Consider the following 21,206-nt stretch of genomic DNA (forward strand, 5'->3'; position numbering starts at 1 on the left):
TGTTGGAAATGATCTTTGATGAGACATTCAGATAGTTACTTAATTTTTTTCAAATGCTGTGTTATCTGTTGCCAAGGATATCAAGCAGTTATATGGCTGTATATTTCCACAAGAGAAAAGGTCTGACTTGCAACACAATAACTGGTTTGATTATCTAGCAATGAGGCGGGAAAAAGACATATATTTGAGTGCTCTATTGTTAATGTTGATTGCTAATTGTTATAGCTACGATCTTGTCTTGCTTTATGTTGAACTTCTTAATTTTTTATTCAGGTTCCATTTTTTGGTCCACTCTTTGATGGTGCTATTGTGAATGGAAAAATTCTGCCTATTATGGTTCGTGCAACAGCTATAAATGCAAGCCGTGCATTGAAATCATTAATCCCATTATACCAAAACTTGTATCCTTTCACTCAAATGGTTTCCAAGGCATATACATTCCCTTGCAGTTCGACAGATATGGTATTCATGGGGTCTTTTCTTTTTTTCAGATTATTATAGGGAACGTTTGTTTTTTTTAATGGTGATGTTGCCTTTAGGGAACTTACACCCATAGAAGAGCATTCAGATGAAGACCAGCTTTTTTAAATTAAATAAACAATAGATTAAGTGCTGAAATTTTACATGTTTCTAATGTTTTGAAGCATGGACTTGTCATTTTTGTTAACAAAGTTATTTTAATGACCATTTTGTGAATAGTCTTTCTAAAATAGCAATATCATGATGTTAATAATCTTTCTTTCCTTAAGATATTAAGTATTTATCCAGTATAAGTGTGACTTTTAGTTTTAATTTCTAGTTCAAAGAATGATGCTTTCTTTCAATCTGAGAAGTTTATGAAACTTTCATCATACAGATTTTGTTATTCAGCTCAGAACACAAAGTCAATGTCAAAATCATGTTAATATATTTGTAAATGTGTCAGAAAAGGCTGTCTCTTTTCTGGTTTTGTTGTTGGAACTGAAATTGTGTGTTTTGGAGGAGCTGCTCTTGGAAGAATAGATTTATCAACCATAAATTAAAAAACATAAGGTAAGTCAGTCACTTACATGCTCTTTACTTTAGATTCAATTCTGTTAGTTAAATCAACAAGTTAAAATCAACCTGTTAGTTAAATCATCAAGAAATTTTTGAATTCCATAAACTGAAAGATAAGTTTTAATTTTGATCCAAAAGATTTCTAACAAAGCTGTAACTACTAGTTCTTGTCATGTGATAGGTTGTTGCTAAAATACTATTTTTTCTGTGGCTGACTGCTAATACTTGCAGAGTTTTGGATTAGATATGATGAAATGGATTTACAGATGAATGATGGATGTGTTTTATGTGATCACATTAAGTGATGTTTGTGCCATTTCTGTAGATGACACATGTTGATTCATTGTGTTTTCATGTTTGGAAAGGTCCGATCTTTCTGTCATTACTCAAGTAGCTTAGTCAAAGAATTTAAAATGTATTATCATTATCATCATCAACCATCAAAAGTGATGGTTTAGAGCATTATATTGATGTACAGCGATGAGCAATTGGAAAACAATGTACTTTGAGATAGTAGACTTCCAGTACCAAAAATACCCCACAGATGTGTATGTTTAAACATCACAGAATATGAAAGGTTTATTAAATTCCTTGGACATAGCTTGCCAGCTCAATGTCTAGGAATTGGCCAATTCCATGGAGTTGTGCACTGTATTTTTAATTCAGTTCTCCAAATTGTACTTTTTAATGTTCATCAAAGCACAGCCTGTCATTTATGACATAATGTGGCCTCCATTAAAATGCTGATAATATGTCCCCTGATATGGTTAGCATGGTAAGTGGAAGGCATTATGTGTATTTGATTTTAGATAGCATTGGCTGGGGGGTTTCATGTCATCACTTGGTAAGCTTATGAGGTACCAGTTGACTGGACACTGATATTAAAGGGTGGTTTTGTTAAGTCATCAGTGGAATTCTTTTTCCATCTGGCTTGGAGTATCTTATGTTTACTTTTCGGTGTAAAGTAATTTAAAAATTAAAATGGGGTTGTGGGAAGTTCTTTAAAACCTGTTTGCTTGGTGTGAAATTAGGAAAAAACTCTGCAAACTTTCCTGGCTTGAATTAGGCTCTGATGGAGCTAGTTGTGTCAGTAGAGAACAGCAAAAAATGCAAAACTTCAAAGTCTGGCCTAAGTCTCAGTGATATAAAAACCTCTTGATTAAAAATCAATGGACATGCTCTTGGTGTTCAAGCCATGGCCAGACTTGAGGTCAAGAAGGAATTTTCCTCATACAAGAATGGCTAAGAGTGGTGGATGTTTCCTGTAACATGGACGTGGTCTGTTATGTAGGAACATTTGAAAGTTTAATCTAATTATGTTTTCTGTGATAGCAGGGAGTTGAAGACATCAAGGACTGTCTTTATTGTCTCCTGCTTTTTTTCCTCTGGGATGTTTTAGCTATGGCTTCAGCAGTTCACTTCTGGCTTTTAAGTTTGTAGAGGACTAAAGGGTGTTGGGAACAGGTGTATTTTATGGTCTGTGGTTAAATAGCTTTTCTGGAGACACTACCGGCATTAATGTCTCTTGTGGAAGACGAACAGGATTCACTAATCAAGGTGGCCTTTCCTTGTGTTGGAATATTGCTGGAGCAAAGAAAAAGAGGGCTCAGAGGGGTGAAAACAATACAGTTGAAGAGGGAGGAAAAAGGGAACAAAAATGGGGTTTTTTTCAGAAAGTACATGAAATGGAAAAGTGAATCTGATGATCAAGGATTTTCACAAGTCCAGGACCGTAACAGTGTCAGTGAAAGAGAATCCTGAAGTGATGTTCTTGAAACTGATCTTCATTTACTTACTTATGAATCTCTAATATACTGAGCAGTGTTAGTTTATTAGGAATTTGAATGATGGTTAATAGATATCCAGCTGAATGTGGATATCAAGGGCACAAGAGTACTTGAGACCTGTCAAAGAAAACAGATGTCAGGCACTACATTTCTTTATTAGCCCTTCTTTTTACAGTAGTAGAGCATCAGAAATAGTTAATTTCAAAGCCAGCATGAGTGTAGGGATGTCTCTCTCCCTGCAGGTGTGTGCTTTGTTTTCTGGTACTGTGTAATACTTGGTGAGCACTTTTTGACTTAGTAGGGAGTTAATGATATATATGTAGGCCTGGGCTTATCCATTTTTGAAGAATGTTTACAATATCACATTGTAGATCTTGTGGTGATGGGTCACTGTAAACTCTCAATTGAACTGTGTTGATTTGCTTGTGTATGGGATGGGAAAAAATTTGCACTGAGTTTGGCCCTCCTACTTCCAAGGAGAGCTTATCTACCCTCTGAGACAGTGCATTTTCTAAGTGCAGACCTGACTGAAAAAATCAGCTGTCATTTGCAATCAGCAGGGATATTCAGTCCTCTTCACGTAACCTGATTGCAACTTTTTCTTTAATGCGCTGCTCTGTTAATCACGGTGTGCCAATGGTAGTATGTGAATGCTATAATAATGGTTGCATGGATACCAGAAATTCTGGTCATCTCCCTCTTACAGTCTTCTCCAACTTTGAGTGTGTGTTGTATGGTCTGAAGGAGCTTTCTGAGACTGACATATTCTGTCAATCACCTTCCTCTTTCTGATGTTATTTTGACCTTTCTGATAGGATACTTAGAGAGCAAAGCACTTCAAAGATTTGATATGCTTAATGATTTGTAAAAGTTTTATCTGCTCTGTTGTTTTTTTCTTTGCTCAGAATACTATATGTTTCCATATTGTCATGTTCTAAGATTAAAACTTTACTAAATTTATCAGCAAACATTAGTCATGCATGGCAGGTGTCCTGCTTTTTTTGATTTTTGACACACTCATTGCTGCAGCTGTGTGAAGATAATATTGCTATTTTGGGTGGAGTTTTTGCAGTGGTGTGTGGAATTTGCTTTAGTTTCTCCTCCAAGGATTCCCTGGTCCCCCAATAATTTTTGGTAGCCTGGCTCTCTTGTATCAGTACCCCCTCAGGAACAGGTGGCATACATGCACACAGAAGCAGACAACAAACACAAAATACTTATGGTGTCTTGCTAATGAGGCAGCAGTGACCCCCTCTCTGTCTCATAGCTGATGTGTTTCTTCTTATTGCATTTGCCTTTCTCTTAAGAAGTGCATGCTTATCTCCTGAGTATGCTCAAGCTGCACATCTGCTGGGCAAACTTCTAAAACTCATAAATGAAGGTGTAATAATGGGACTAAATGTTGAGAACAATCGTTTTCACTATGATGTAGAATAAGAAGGACAATATTTAGGGGTTGTTAAATACTCTTTATTTAGTGAATTGCATCGAAATTCTTCGTATGAATAGTTTTATTCATGGCTCATGTCTCAGACCAAGCACTTTGTCACATTCTGACTTCAGAATCAACCATGTGTGGGAAATGAATCAATACTAAGTATTTGGAACAATAGAAGTTGTGACTTCATATAAAATTTTATTTGAGCTTCCTGAATAACAGCAGATGTCAGCCAGATGCCAAGAAGTACACCTTGGCATAGTAGGCACCTTCAGTGATCCAACTTTTTGCAATTATTTCAACAAAGCAGGACAAATACTAGAAACCTTGTGGGAGTGAAATTGCAATTGTGAAAAAAAATAGTGTCACTTTTTTCATTGTACACAAATTCTGGAGTGTTGACAATTATTGCAAACTTCAGATAGTGCAATTCAGACACTCTCTGTCTTACATAGTATTCCGCTGTTATAAATGCTACCTAAGACACACAGTAAGAAGCTAAATCCTCTTTAACATCTTTTAAATCTGAAATTTATAGATATTTTAGAATACCTGGAATATGCATGAATGTTTTATCCTTAATCATCGTAGCATAATTTTCACTTCTTTCTAATAATCTGCAAAATCTTTGACCTAGTACCAAGAACTGGCGCTTCTTTTTGGAGATTTTTTTGATCACATGAAACCAATTCATTTAAATAGCAAAAAATAATGCTGCTTTAGTTATTCCATCTAAAAAAAATGTTTTAATCTTAACCTGAATGACTGGATAAATTAATCCGTAGTATCAAAATTGAAAATTTGACATCCTCCTAACTTTCCTGATATTGTATGACCAATCAGTTGGTACTTGAAGTATTGTTGCTAATCTTTTGACAGTTGTCTTCTAGAGAAAGGGAAGGTATTAACCCCATATGGTGCCTGACAAGGCAGTAACTTATTTATGAATAAAGTAATGTCAATGAGTGGTTTGTTAAAAGTTTGCCCTGTTTTAGGAGCTGATTGCTCAGAAAAAGCTTTCTTTTTTCTTGAGGTGATACTCAACTGCCCCAAGAAAGGGTTTTATTAGAACTGGTAGTGTTGCTGTTTGTGGTTCCTGCTTGACCATCTCCTGCCTCAAGATAAAATTGCAGGCCCTGGAAGAGTGAAGAAAATGTTTTTATTAATGACATACAGCGAGCAAAGGGTATTCTTCAGACTTCTGGCTGCATTTGTTTCACTTAATTAAGAATATTTGTTGTATTTGAATTTTCAAACTGTAACTTGAAAAGATTTTGAAGATTTCTCACTTGTACAGAAACTTAAAACTGGATAGCACTGATTTTGCCAGTGCCAGTTTCCCTTTCTCTAGGAAGTTTTCTATCTTAAAGCTGCATGAGCATCTCCAAGGAAAAAATGGAATAGAGTGATACTGCATCAATGACAGCTGTGTATCAAATGGGAGAGGCATAAGGGTTGCTCACTCTCATAGTTTTGGTGTAGTGAAAGGAATAACGCATGAAATTACAGTTGCTCTTCTAATATTTTCTGGTTTAGAATTTTTTTCATCTGCCATATGCCAAGAGTCTGGAAAGTTTGCTGTATTTCTGTCAATACATTTTTGATACAGGACATTTAATAAGGTTTTAACATACCTGTTACTCTTTGGTTTTTTTCTGTCAACACAGGTGAGAAGATACCAACATTAAAAATAATGCTTGGTAGTCTTTTTTTCAAACTACTTTATATATTTTATACAAATAATTACAAATTTCAGAATTTCAGTGGATATTTACTCCATCCCTGATGACTACTACTATTGTAGCCTTATCTGATATGATTTCAAGTAAGAGACATAGAGGAGTTCATCATATGACTCCTGCTAGCTTTTTCCAGAAGAAAATACAGTTATTTCTGAAATCTATTTTACTGTTTAGCAGTGAAAATTGTTTTCCTGGTTCAAGCAAGACTCATAAGGTACAGAATATAATGTTTTGAGTCTCCTGTACTTTGAATTGCTCTGGGTGTTCTCCCAGATCCTAGTTCTGCTGACAACTTATTTGATATTTTAATAATTATAAAATTGATTGATTGATTAATTAAATGTCTGCATACAATGATGTAACATGAAAAACTGAAGATTTCCAAGATGTGTAGAAGTATATCATGGACTGTTCAGGTATTTTGGTTTTAAGGAATCATGTAACAATTTCTCTACGTATTATAAGAAACCTAAATATAAGATGAAAGTCTTATCTCTCTATATATCTCTATAGAGTTGTATGTGTGTGTGTATGTGTGTGTCTCCTTATAGGTATGCAATGACTGTAATAGCTATATCTTTACCTTTTCTCTGCTTTTCCTCTGCAGTAATACATCAAATTAATGTATTTTCCTGTGATTTCACAAGTATTTTTGAACAAAAAGAGGCTGTTGTAAGGAAAATTGCTGGGAAAATACCAGAAAGATGTAATACCAGATTACTTGTATGGCCATGAATGGCTGAAGTGCTCAGAATGACAAACCACTAATGCCAAAAACACCAAAATGCACAGTACTTAAATAACTGCTGCATTTAAGAATGTTCATGTTCAATATTAATGTTTTAATAGGTTATACAGAAAATTAGTACAGTTTGAAATATTTTATGTAAAGGAATTGGCACAATGGCAATGCAGTGTAATAGAATAATTTAAAACAACTTCTGTATGAATAACATCATGTTGAAGTTTGCCCAATTAAAAAAAAAAAAAAGAAAAAAAAAGAGACTAAATGAAAAAAGAGCTAAGATTCCAAAGCATAAATTGTGCTATTTATGTTCGTTAAGTATGGTTTGAAATCCTGTCTTAGGGACATCTTGCCTAACTATATATCTCATGCTGCTCAGTAAATGAGAAGAGTATTGATTGGCATATGCTGCTTAAATCGATCACCTTGACAGCCAGAATTACAGTAATCTGTCAGTATTAATGACTATCTTTCAAGCCTTGATACCTCTCCTTTGCTTGTCTCATCTTGCCTCAGTTCTGTTTGAAGTGCATTTTCTTGAAACCTCTGGTTTTGTCAGGATAGGTACTTTTGTAGGGTTTTTTGTCCCCTGAGTCCAATTTATTGGCTTGATCATGCAATTAGAGTTAAAATGCAGCACCAGGGAGCAAAAGTAGGCAGTGTCCTGAGTAACAATTGGATCTCAGAGGTAGTGCAAGCCTGTTCTCAGCCATCATTTATTAGTTACCTGTTGAAAGAATAGGATTGTTTTGCAATGAATAATTCCAAACCATCACTTTAAATGCCTTTGATTTTAGCCACTAGAGACAACTGATTGGGCCAACATTAGTGATAGGCTTTTAAACTCTTGCCTTAGTGTTTGCCATAAAGCCACTTCAAATAACTGTTGGCGAAATACTTGCAGATGTGTGTACCAAGCTGCTGTGTTTGCTAGATTTTCATGTAGTGAACATAATTTCACAGAATTTCACTTGGTTTTCATGTATTTTTAATGTGAGGAGTAAGTTGAAGTGTGACATTATATTGTTGATCACAACACCTTGAGTGTAATCATCGAGACAATTCCTGATCCAAGTGGTCCAGCCATCAAATCCATGTCTCTCAAATTCAGGAACAAGGATATCAGTGTCAGTTGCTTTGCACAGATCCAGGTAAATAACATCAGTTACTCTTGGCTCATGTACCAGTGCTGTAACACTGTTGTAGAAGGCCACCAAATATGTGCATGATTTGTCCTTAGGACAGCCACATTGGCTGTCTCAAATTATCACTTTATTTCCCAATGTGTCTTATTATAGTTCTCAGAAAGATCTGCTCCATGACCTTTGCAGGCAGGAAACTGCCTGGCCTGAAGTACATTTTAAAGGGGTACAGTTTAAGCACATGGGTTTAATAGTGCTGTTATTATCACAAGATATCTACAACATATTTCAGTCAGCAGTACAGATTTATTTATTAGCTACTCTTCCCTAATAAAATGCATGAGACTCTCTTGAAAGTGGTAAAAACACAAAATATCAAGTTAGCAAAACTGATTGACTATAGTAATGTTGTTTTCTACTATTAATTGCACTTATAAAGACCTTAGTGCTCTGTTGATGTTGTAGACACTTATGGAGGAGACTCAAATCTTTTTGTACTATTTGAAAAAATATATTCTAGATTCTTTTACTTCTACATTCTTTCATAAATATAATTTACCCATCTGAAGGAGAAATATTGGTTCTATTGATTTCTCAACAAAATATAGGTAGGCTTATGCTGGTGGCATTCTGTTTTAGGATAGAAGGAGGGCAGTGAGCTATCCTGAAAAGCAGTGACCTGCTTTATCAGCCTCTTTATCATCCTCTAGAGCTTCTGAGTCTGGATATGTCAGTACAGATCCCTTGTGGGAAGGGAATTTTTCTTTTAACATATAAAAATATGTTACAACATATTTTTAAGGGAGGAAATTTCTGCATGTTGTTAGCTGAAAATTAGTAGTGGAATCACTCTTTCATTATAAAATGTGTTTTTAAAGTCTATAAATCCCTTTTTAAAAAATAAATTTTGCAGGGGGAAGGCTATGAGTCCTTAAACTGGAATGAAAAAGATAAACTAATCCAATGTTACACAGAGTTGATTGCCATGTGTGTAACACAAAGTGACAGGTTTTTTGTTAATACCTACTTAACCTTATTAATTAATTAAACATTTTGGGTAACAAAAGCCCTTTGTTAAAATGTTAAGACTCTTGCCCCCTTAAGGTGTTAAAATTCATAGATATTTCTTTGATAGCTGTCAGAAGTCTGTGAATAAAAGCCTGGAAGATTAAACTATATTTCCTTACATTCCAGAGATGTAAAGAAATAATTTTAAACTATTTAAGCCCTGGTTTTACGTTACAAAAACCAGCATTGTGTATTGGTTTTGTCCTTTTCTCTTCATAAATTCACCCTCATGAGATGATAGGGGATGTGCAAACAACTTGCAAGGTTTGTATTTTAAAACACTAAAAACCATGTATATATAAAAATTAGTATGTGGCATTCCATATGCTTGCTTCTGATATTTAAATTGGTGGGAAACATGGGAGATTATTTATAACAACCAAAACTGGCAAAACCATAATGGTTTTGAGATAGAGTAATGTTTTGGGGTGAGTTGAATAAGATATTGGCAAACTGTTTCTGCATCATTCTGCATATGGTAATCAAAACAGTTGGGGCATGCTTTCCAGTGCCAACAGAGGGATTAGAAGATCTTAGGTACCAAAAAAAAAAAAAATAGATTAAATAGAAACAAGCACATTGGTTGGCTTCATCCTCCTACAGGTCTGTATTTCAGTTACTGAAAAAGGGCTTGTATATAATACCTGGCAGTATGTGGAAATATCTAGCTGGAGATGGAATGCACTTCATGTAAAAATATTCACCAGGGTCAAAATTATAACAAAAAAGATTATAGTTTATTCTGTATGTGCCACGTAGTAGAAAAATGGAATAAACTAACATAAAGCAAGGATTAAAAGTTAGTGTTACAGTAATTGGAGTTACCATATGGCAATCCGAAGGACGTGAGTCCTAATCATAGCCTGGCCAATCAAATTAATCTCAATATACTTTCTAGACATTGAGAAAATAGTTTAATTGCTGATTAGCTGGAGCTGAATAAATCCATAGGTCACAAATACATCTATCTCCTTCTGAATGCTTCTCCTCCCAAACACAGAAGAATGCATGCTATTAGAAAATCGTTTAATTTCAGCTTGCTAAACCATAGTTACCATCCATCTGTTCATGCCAATTGTGGAAAAAGGTCAGTTTTCAGCAAAGCCATGCACTTCACAGAAGGTATGTGAAGTGAAATTTCACAGGGGACATGATGGGTCCTGATTCCTAGTGATAAACCTTAGGGGCCAGCAGGGTTGGCATATGGTTCAGAATGATATGAAGGCTTGGGTTCCCTGGCTTCACTTCTTTGGCGTGGAACTGATAAAACCTGGCTCTTAAGTATTGTTTCACTGGACACCAATCATGGGCAGCAGGAACTGCCCACTTAACTCTCTGTGGGAAGGAAGCCCAGGCTGTGTTCACAATAGTACCATTGTAGTGCTGCAGACTGCTCTCAACAGCTTGATGGCATTAGAGAGGAGAGCGATTAGCTACTTTGTTAATTGCTGTTCACAATATTAAAAAAGGGAAATAACTGAAAATTCATATTTGTTTCCTTCATTTAAATAGAAGCCTGACTTTGAGGTTTTAAAATCATTCTTAAAATTGGCTTAAGCCCTCCAAAGAGGCTTATAAGTAGATTATCTGCTACTGGTACTGCAGCAACCCAAGGTAAAGAGAAAACATTCTCATCAACTATAAAATTTTTAAAAGGTAGTTGTAAAGTTCATTAAAGTACAGATTGGAATTAAGGACAGAATTTCTCATTAGAGAAGTTGCCTTTGTTGCTAGTAGTGTGGAATGGAAAATGAACACATACCTGTATGTGCAGTCTTTTTACTGCACGGTATTTAATAGTAATATAATTTTTATTTGTGTAATTTTGCAGTTTGGAGTGATTTCTTCATGAAAATGCATTCGCTATTTTTCTCATCAATTAATATGTCTGTATATGCAGAGTAGGTATTTAAAGCAGAAATTTAAATACTTGAATATGTGAAAACAGTGAGCTTAAGCATTCATGCTAATACCAGACGGTAGAGAATTAGTTTTGCTTCTGTATTCTTTACACCTATCAACCTTAATTACTTGAGTTAAAACTGATGTAATGCTGGACGTCAGAATGAGGATGAATCCCTCTCCCGACATCAGGAGTTAGTTTATGGGGTTGCAGTTCCCCCCTGGCCTATAGTATTCCTCATTTGTTGCAGTCATCACTTCAGCCCAAACCTTAACATCTTTTGTTGGTATGTTTGGTACAACAGCTTTACCAAACTTCAGTGCCATGGCCGCAGCCCTGTGCCTCCCCTGCTGCCTCCTGCAAGCCCACAGCTGCCAGGTGACCGCAGGAGCAGCGCTCCGTCACTCAGAGAGAGCCTAAAGCCGTGGCAGCTGTAATGGGCTTCAAAACAATTAGCACAACATACCTTATGGATTCATTGATTCCCATCTTGGATACATAAGTAAGACAAATCCTCCCTGTAAGTTGCAGTGGGAATTCTGCCTGCATATGGGTTTCAGCACTGTTTTCTTCACTATTTTGTTTTCATGTCCATAGCCTGTTACTGAAACATGCATGAGTGTAGTATTTTTAAATACTGTCATTATTCTTTTAACCACCCAGGCAAAGTTGTAATGCCAAGGTATTCATCCTTCCCATCCTGGTAGCCATTTGACCCGACATTTTAACTTCATGCTAAGATGCAGTTCAGGGTTTGTAGAACCATCAATACACTATAAATGGTACCAAAACTGATACTTTCTGCTATATGTTTGTATTAGTATGCTCCTGCTGTATTTCAAACGGATAATTCATTGAATGCCCATTCTTCCTCTTACTGCAGAGTAGATTATATTTAAGTCAAGATTAATGGATAGATTCTGATGTTAAAACCCAGTCTCCGAGCCTTTCATTCCCTAGAGGCATATAGTGCATTAGTTTAAGCCAATGTGCTGCTTATCATAGATACTCTGACACTGTCTTAAATGACAGTTTACTGTACTTTGTAGCTGCTTACTCTGGTAATAAAATCACTATATTGTGTTCTTGATAATTACAGTATTAAATAGAAACTTAATTGGATTATTGCACATTTAGATACAGATAGTTCTTAAGTAATTGTCCACTGTAAAATTTCTCATACTCATTTTTTCTCTCATGCAGTGTGTTCTGTCAGAGTCTACACTTAATATGTAGCTCAGTCACCTTAGATGAAAAAGTGGTGAAAAGACATCTGCAGGGGGATTTTTTTTGTGCAAATGAGTATCTTTTATCATACAGGTTTTCACTTGAACCTTTGTTGGTTTTTGAATCCTTCTATAAGATGTTTCTGTTTGCCAAAGTTCTTAAAATAAAATAACTTCTGGGTTCTACGGAGTTGAAGAATTTGATAAGTAGTCTTAATTCAGATTTTTTCCGTTAATTTTGAAATTCCGAAAAGTCTAAGCATAATTTTTGTCATTTTTGCTGCCTAAGCTGATGAACAGAATTAGAATTAATTCAGTAAAGTATATTTTTCTGTTATTATCTGAAAAAGAATCCCAACTTTTTAATATAGTTTTATATCGTTTATATCCTAAAGACAATACTGAAATTAAAATTTATTTTAAGTTCAGTTCTCTTGCACTTTAATTCTACATATCTTTATAAGCCTTCTGTGAAGGACCTTGGTGCAGAGTGGTTACATTTTTCATTCCATAATTGAGTGTTTTAAGTGGTTAAGCGCAGTCCAAATTTTATCCAATTCCAGCTTGTGTTAATGGTGCTCCACTCACACTGCCTTAGCACCTGTTATGGATTTTGAGTCATCTGGCAGCCCGTGGGACTTAGATAAAGAAGTACCAGGTGTCCTGCCTGTCTCTTAATTGAGACGCAATGTAAACAATATAGACTTGGCAATATGGTTATAGAAATGGATTAAAGCCCAGCTTTGTCTGCTCTGATGAATCACAGCTTTTTCTTCCTAGAAGATGTTATAAACCACTGTTGAATTTAGTGAGCTGTAAGATTTTGTGGAACAGCATAAAAATAAACAATGCATCAAGGATTTTCCTAGAAGGACAGTTTTGCAGAATGTTAAATGTGTTGGGTTTTTAAATGAAAATATAAACATCAATTAGAATTTCTTGCAGTAATTTAATAATTTTGAAACCGCCCACACTATAAAAATTAAGATTCTTACATAAATTCAGATAAAGTCAATGCATTTCAATCTGTAGTGTGTTGGTAAACTAGGCAGAAAACAATACCATTTACTTGGAAACACTCAATGGCTGCAACTTTATCTAGCCTACACTTACCTTGCAGGACGTTTAAGCATATAACCATGGAGTAGATATAATGTAAATTATCTCCTTTAACTGTAAGATAAATAATCTTTAAAAAAAATGTCCTCCAAATGGCAAAAATGCCTGATAACAGTTAATTTATCACAGATTTATTTAACTGTTCAGTAGTATAAAAACTTTAAAGCAATTTTCATTATATTCATTCAAAGGATGATGCAACTATATTTTGGAAACAAATTGCAATATTTGGAATGATGGAATTAGTTTGTATAAATTTATCTATTATAGATTCCCTTATTTTCTTCTTGAAGGAGCGTACCTAAGAAATTGCCTCAAAAAGCCCTTTGCAGTTACAGCTTGAGTTGAAAAAGAATGTCATTAAATATGTTAGATAATACATTTTAGGCTGGCTTAAATTCTACAGTCTTGGTCTGTTACTTGTTTTTCATATACATTCTCATTTTATTAGTGAGATATCTACATTAATTAGTAGATTGTAACATATACATTACTTATTAAAATTATTGATTTTGGATAATTTATAGAGCCTGTTCTGCAGTTTTAAAATGTTATCACCAAATGCAGCATACTAGTTTACTTCTGACATACATTTTTCATTTCTCTGAGGTTTATGTTCTATTTTTATAAGTAAGAAAATATATTGCTACATTTTATTGCAGGAGAGCTGTCTTGAAAAAGTGGTTCAGTAGGAAAAAATCACCTTAAAAGACTATAAAATTTTTAATTTTCACCTGCTTAGTAGTATCAAGAATAGTAATTTTTTTTCTTCTCTTTCACCTAAGTAACTTGCATGAGATATGAGGAGAATTAACTGAATTCTGCCTTATGAATCATTGGTGTTGTGGCTAAGTCCAGTTGTATGTGCAGAAGCTTCTTTCATTTACAGCATAGCTCTGTAAACAGGTGCACCTAGCTAAATATTTATTTGCCATTTTCAATATTGACAGTATTTAAGAAACACAAAAGAACCCAGACTGACTTTGAGATATCAAGGTGACTTGAGTAAACAGAAGGTGCAGCTGGAAGAAAGAAAACCCTCTTTATTTGCATACTGCGCAAACTAGATGTGGAAATTACTGAAATGCAATAAATAGAGAACACCATGATACCACTTCTACAGAGTCACTTTTCAGAATAGACAAGAACTTTAACTATTCCTCTCAGTTGATACTGATCACCCACCTACATACAAAATGCTGCTACTTGCAGGGCTTCCAGCCCTGGATCAATAGCAGCCCAACTTACATCCTTAACTCTAAGAGCAAACAAAGACTACAAATTGCTGTGACTCAGTGTGAGTTCAGCTGGTGTGACAACCACTGCACAGTCTCTTCTTTTAGAGTGAGATTTCCCAGAAAAAAAAATTCCATTTCTGTGATGTGTGGGGGTTTTGTCTTGTCTTCCTGTAGAAGTCAAATTCTGCTGGGACTAAGTTTTCCTTTCAGCTTAAAACCTTGATCCTAACCTGTACTTGTTATCTTTATAGGGGACGCCATTCTCCTTTCGCACTTTGATGTAAGGAATTAAAATTTACCAGGAAAGATGTGCCAAATAAAATCAATTCTTTCATCATTTTAAGTATCTCAAACTGTAGCAATTTATTCTGTGGGGTTTGCACACCTTTTCAGGCCAGAGAGCAAAAAACTTAAAATCTCCTACCAACATATGCTCTTCACTGTGCTTCACTGTTTCTTTTTTTACTTTGGTCCCTAATATCCTAGGAGCATTTTTGTATGTTGACCATACTACAAATTTGGGGGTTTTTCCTATAAAAAATGATTGGTGCTTCTAAATTTGCTGAGGAGGAAAATGTAATAAACCAGAGTTCCTTCTTGTATGGCTTTTCTTAAAATATTATCAATCTCTTTTATGTAAATTGTGTATGTATGCAATTAAAAACCTCTTGCAAATGTCCATTTATCCTTACAAGAAAGTATCTCTGGGTGTAGGATTTTCATTTTCCAGGTAAGGGTGGAGCAGCAGTTCAGTTTCTGCTTGTCTTGAATTATTTTCCAAATGCCTGGCAAACAAAGTCATACTCTCCACAATCATATCAATATATATTGACTTCTTAGGTGATTTTGCTAACAGTTGGAACTGCCAGGGATGCAGCTGTACATGTATTTCTGAGAGGAGTTTGTAATTTAACCTGAAAAAAATCCATCTTGCTATTTGGAAATGCATGTTCTAGCTTTTTTTCCTAAGAGGTATTTCAAGAAAATCATTACAACCCTGTCTTTTTTTTGTAGCTCTGGAACCAAAGCATCTACATACCAATATGCAGTTATATCATGGTATACTGCACATGTATGCTACACATTTATACAAATACATAAGTATGAGGAGGGAAGATTTATGAATAAAGCTTTCATAAAAGTGTCTTACTTCAACACTGCTGGAATTTTTCTTTATTTCATAAAATAAGATATCTTCTTAATCACAGAAAACATAGATGCTCATCTTTACAGTCTAATCATTATGGTACTTTCTGGGGAGAGTCCCTGAATAGGGACTTTCTTCTCTGTGCTCAGGAAACATTTATCAAATGGTTTTTGGAGCAGGCAGTAGAATTTCTTCTCCAGCCCATTTGAGAATATAACACTTAGTTGTTCTGGTAATAGATTGATTACATAGTTGTGAAGTGCTTTATCCTTAAATAAACTCTTGGAAATCTTATTCCATGTTTAAACTATTTTTTTCCTCATTTTTTTCCAGCTTCAGGTTAATGTCATTTTAGGATTGGTATTCCATCAATGACTGTAGCAGTAGTCATCCATGCACTCCTTAACAAAAAAAATACTAGATGTATTGTAATGCATTTTAGTCAGCTGTAAAACTGAGAAGTGTGAAGAATGGAAAGAAAATGTGTAGTCAGAATGACACAGTAAATTGTAAAAAATCAATAATCATAGTGAAGGGAGAGTTTGGGGAGGAAATGCTTGTGGACACTTGTGGAGACCTGATGCTACACATAAGCCACTTAGAAGAAAGTACAAAAGTGTCTTTCCAAAAGGTCAAGATTAGTGAGAGTGACTGCATTAACTGACTGGAGGTGAGTGGTTTTGGTAAAGTTCAAATTAGTAGCCTGCATTTGCACTAGGGAGTGGCAGACTGATGGCAGTGTCTGAGAGAATGCACCATCTAAGTACTATATCCAGAAAGTGGATTCTGCAGTGCTCTGAGTAGATTATAAAAGGATTAAAAATGCATTTATTTAGGCCAGAGAAAAGGATATGGCAGTAGCTGAGATGTGAGGTAAGAGCCTAGGTAATTTGTTCAGATAGATGGCTAGAAAAAGTTTTAGCTTAGATTATGCATAAAGAGTCTGCAAGATGTAGATGTATTTTGCCATAGGAATCTAAAGCTTGGAAGTGATACAATCAACAGAGATGGAGAGCTATTAGGTGAAGACATGAAATGATGTTTTTCAGCAAGATTGGGCATAAGTAGGTGATCTGACAGCCAGGCTTTCAGGGCTTGTTCTCAAGTGCAAATCAACAGGTCTAATAATGGAAAGTACAGTATTTTCAAATAATAGATCTTTTCAGATAATTATTAATAGGAATAATTACAGATTTAGAGAATAAGTAAAATGGAGCCTAATGTAAATGAAATATTGGCTGACGTGACTACAACCTGAGTGACCTATAAAGATATGATTCCTAATTTTCTTTTGGTACTGATTCTATTTTTCAGAACTTGTTCTTCTGGAGAAGTATAATGAAGTTTTTTTTTGTTGTTGTTATGTTTTTTGCAGTTATGCATCTGCAAGTTTTTAGCTGACACATTTGGGTGAATGCTGTGTATATCATACATTTTTATTCATTCTGTTTTGTTCCAGTTAGCACTTTCTTCAGAAGCAAACAGCTCACAATGCTGTTGTTTAAGTGTTTTGTCACTCTCTGTGCCAGTCTTTCTCCATTGGTTTGTCTGTGCATCCTTCCCATTCCATCTTAATTGCTGATGCCAGTGGCAACATCCACTCGAAGTAAGAATACAGCTTGCATTGCCCTATTATTAGTAGCCATTGAGTTTGTATGTGCCACTCAATCTGTAAGTGCTAATAAGTCTTTCCTAGAGAGCAGTGTTTTAAAGAAATAAATGTCTAGCCTATTAGAAGTAATGTAGAAATTAGCTACCATGGGTTTATGGTCACTCTTGCAGACAGTTGCATTCAAATACAGTGTAGAACTAGATTATCTTAGCCACAAAAGCAAATAGAATTGGAGTTTCAAAATAACTAGGGTGTTCTCAAAATATAAATTACTAGAAGATAAAAGGATCTCATCTCTGCAGTCTCTAATACAGAAACAGAGTTCTTCTGAGGAGAGTCTGTAATTTCTTAGTGCAGAGTAGAGCACGCTTTGGATTTGGAGTTTGCCTCAGATTTTTTTTTTTTGTTTTTAAGGTGGGTTAGGTTTTTAACAAGCTGCAGATGGTTTTGTGGATTGTTAGGATGAGCAGCAACCCAGCTAGCTGAATTACTTTTCTCTTGGTGTACTAAGTGTGCATTTGAATTAGACTTGTAGAACTGATATAAGCATATCCTCTTCACTGTGTAACAAAAACATGATTATTGTCCTCAATCAGCATCTATCTCAAGACTTCTGTATTTGGTTAGGAGATTTTACCAAGATTAGAGAAAAAGAATGTCCTTGTCATGTTCAAAGCAGTAGCTTTCCTTCATTTTGCCTTATTTATGTATAAGCTTTGGATATAATAGGATAAACTAAAAGGTTTCCTTTAGAGACCTCTGAAAGTAGAGCATTTTAAAAGCAAGTAGGTGTCTCTACCCTACTTTTTCATGAAGCATTTTACCCATTCAAGCAGACTTTCAAAAACAGCTTGTTTTGATAGCAGCCTGCTCTCCTGTGGGCCTTCAGCCTTTGCTTCCTGGCAGCACCTTTGGTGCGAAAAGAGAGTGATCAATTGGGAGACTATCAGTGCCAGCATGCATAGAGTGATAAGTTAACACACCACTGGGAATTTCTAGGGCCCACCAAGATACTTCACTTCTAATGTGCTAACAAGCTCATTTTTCTACCTCTTGCCTCTTCAGTTATTTTTTTTTTCTCAGAAGAGCTTAGAAGTTGAGTGCATCAGGCATAATGAAAAGCTCTGTAGGAGGGAGAAGCAATAACCCCATTTTTCCCTTTTCAGCCAAATAGAAAATTAGTTTCTGGTAATACACAAAGGCCAGTATTTTTTGTGCAAGGGGCACTGCTGTGAATCAAAGGACTCTATTAACTGCAGAAAATTCAGCAGCTGTGAATCTCCCCCAATGAAAAAAAAGTGCTTTTCAACAAGTTGTGAGATACGTAGTATTATTTAGACTTCAACCATCAGTTTCATCCTCTACCACTTATACATAGCCTCTTAAAAACTGTGCTATATTACTGTCCTCTGTTCAGGCTCAATACTGTGTTTATCCCCCAACCTAAGAATTGTTACAATGGGAGATTTTTATATTTTCTCTTGTCCCAGTGCTTCTATTTTAGCTTCTCCAAACTGGGGCTTCTGCTGTGGTTCAGCTGTCTCTGGATTCAGAAAGAATTCAGAGTACAGATTTTGGAGGGAAAACTGTTTCCCAGTTTCACTATGTAACCTAGTTATGGTCTAAGGCAATATTATAGAGATAATTTTATTCACTGAAACTTTTTCTAGATAATATAGTCTCTATATTTTTTCATGTTTAGATAGACTGTAAAATCTACAGTAAATATTGTACAGAAAAAATTGCAAAAAATGAGTAGGAAAAGTTCTGTAATTGTAGAAATGTAGTTTTGTAAGACAGTATGAAGATTATTGTTCCTGTCTTTCATCGGGTGTTGGGAATTTTATTGCTTATCATAGCTGAAAATAGTATCATTATTTTAAATCTTATCACTAGTAATTAAAAATGCTTATCCTGTGTAATACATGAGTTTCTGTGTTTGGATTGCTAAAAAATATGTGCAATGTGAGTATTATCTCCATTTCACAGGTGGTGAAATTGAGTCAGAAAGATAGGTTCCTCACTGTCCCAGATTCCCCCCAAAAGAGCAGCAGACCTGAAATAAGACCCCAGAATTTTAAAGAAACCTATTTTGAGTGCATTCCTCCACAGCATGCTGATTTGTTTTAGGGTATTTTTTTGGAAAACAGAACTATGTAAGTAGAAAATTGTCTCAATATCTGCAAATAAAATATGAAAAAAAGTGGGCACAAATGTAAATGTCAGGGGAAATTTTTGATTGTTCTGTGTTTGTGTAAGATAGCTGGAAAAGGTTTCCCTCATTCAATATACTGAGGCCAGCTGGAGGACTCTGAAAGTTGTGTGAGAAAAGGTTAACTGATTTCTCAGTTCAGCAACTATACAACATGAAGTCAGCATGGTGTTTTTTCTTGATAATTGTATGTTGCTGCCTGCTGCTCTACATTTTGACAGCCATTTCCATAGTTGCTTTCATGAACAGCAGAAATATTCTCTCTTTTTCTCGCTCTCTCTGTGCTTACAGCACAATCGGACCTGCTGGAACAAGAAGTGTGGAGAGGGTTCTTCAAAAACAACAACACTTCAAGATACCAGTCTCTTGTCAGTAATATTGGAGAGGGAAAACACAGGAAAAAATAAGAAATACAGTATTTTACTATCAGTGCCCTGCCAACACCCTGTTAACCAGTATTTAAGGGTCCTGTGGATTCTTTAGAGATATTCTTGCTTATTTTAATGACATAATTGAGAAGGTGTTTTTCCCAATACTGAAATTTCACTATATTTGTCTTAAATGTGTGTGTGTTTAGGGATTATGAAAGCAGTTTATTATGGAAAAGTGCAAAGTAATTTGTTTTGTTAATGCTAAGGTATGTTTTATGCTACATCTCCTGAAAATTGAAATGTTTTTATATTTAATTGTGACCGGAATACAGGCAAATTAGTTACTTAAAAGTTGTTGTTATTTGTAAACAGTTTCAGGAAGTTCTGCATCAGACATGAATACAGTTGAACCATAAGGTTTACATTAATCATGTGTATCTTACACTTAATATTATGTCAATGCATCAGACAATATCACAGTCATATAAGGAATTAAAAATAAGTGTGTACACTGAAATACATGACAGGTATTTAACAAAAACAAAAATTCTGAATTACTAGGCAATGATATTTAGCAGTTACAGTACACGATATAAATTCATCCTTAATTCTTGGCTAACTCAGCTACGAGGAGAGAGCGCGATACCTGCAAACAATTGTTCAACATCACCTAGAGCCTACAACATTTGAAGATTTTGCTGCTCAGGTTTTTTGCCCAGCACCTTATCACCATTTGCCCTCAGAGACGGGTAAGAAATAACAAGCAGTTCTCATAAAATCTTAAATTTGAAATGCAGTATCCTTACTTATAAAGACTAAAAATTCAGACCTTTGCACATCATGAAGAGTTACCATTAATTGGAAAGAATATACATGTTTGAGAACGTGGGCAGAGTTGACTTTAAATCTTCCTTCTGTTTTCTGGCATCATAAGCCAATACCTAGCATTGAGATTTGGCAAGATGCTTTAATATAGCAGCCAGACCCCCTGTATTTTTATCACAATCCCCTGTATAAAGTCTGCTTGGAAACATTGGTGCTGTCATCTAGGCTGGCTAAGGTAGAAACATTTTTAAGTGCACCTTCTTCAACAGAAAGTTTCAAGGCTCACTACATGTTTAGAATGTAAAGTTTTAAACTGAAAATCTGAGCCTTGCAATCTTAATTTTGTTCCCATGTTATTAATCACAAAGTTGGTTTTAAGGTAGTTTTTACTTTCCAGTAAAATACCTGTTTTATAAGGGGATGCTGCATTTTTTTGTTACTAATAAGAAAATCGGTAAAAGAAAATGAGTAACTCAAGGCCTTCCTGTTCTGACATTTCTTGAACTCCTTATGATTATTTCATTATTTTATTTCCCCTCTTTTTAGATCATTAAATATCAGTTCTGTTTATCTGAAGGTAAGACAAAGTGTCC

The 21,206-nt window shown here is 35.2% G+C and overlaps 1 protein-coding gene across 11 annotated transcripts in view; it reads left to right on the plus strand.

The window, feature by feature from the left end:
• RALGAPA1 (Ral GTPase activating protein catalytic subunit alpha 1) overlaps positions 1-21,206 on the plus strand; it is a 132,409-nt gene that overhangs the window by 98,537 nt on the left and 12,666 nt on the right. For 9 of the 11 annotated variants that reach the window (XM_071426876.1, XM_071426878.1, XM_071426874.1 and 6 more), the window contains 2 exons: positions 274-401; positions 20,413-20,537. In XM_071426876.1, coding sequence (XP_071282977.1) covers positions 274-401; positions 20,413-20,537 — 253 coding nt within the window. Of the gene's footprint in view, positions 1-273; positions 402-20,412; positions 20,538-21,159; positions 21,191-21,206 lie in introns of all 11 variants that reach the window. The other 2 variants (XM_071426880.1, XM_071426881.1) reach the window with 1 other exon arrangement.

Source organism: Agelaius tricolor, unplaced genomic scaffold (genome assembly GCF_023055355.1).
Source record: "Agelaius tricolor isolate 1412-34295 unplaced genomic scaffold, bAgeTri1.0.p SCAF_5, whole genome shotgun sequence".
NCBI classification, from domain to species: domain Eukaryota; kingdom Metazoa; phylum Chordata; class Aves; order Passeriformes; family Icteridae; genus Agelaius; species Agelaius tricolor.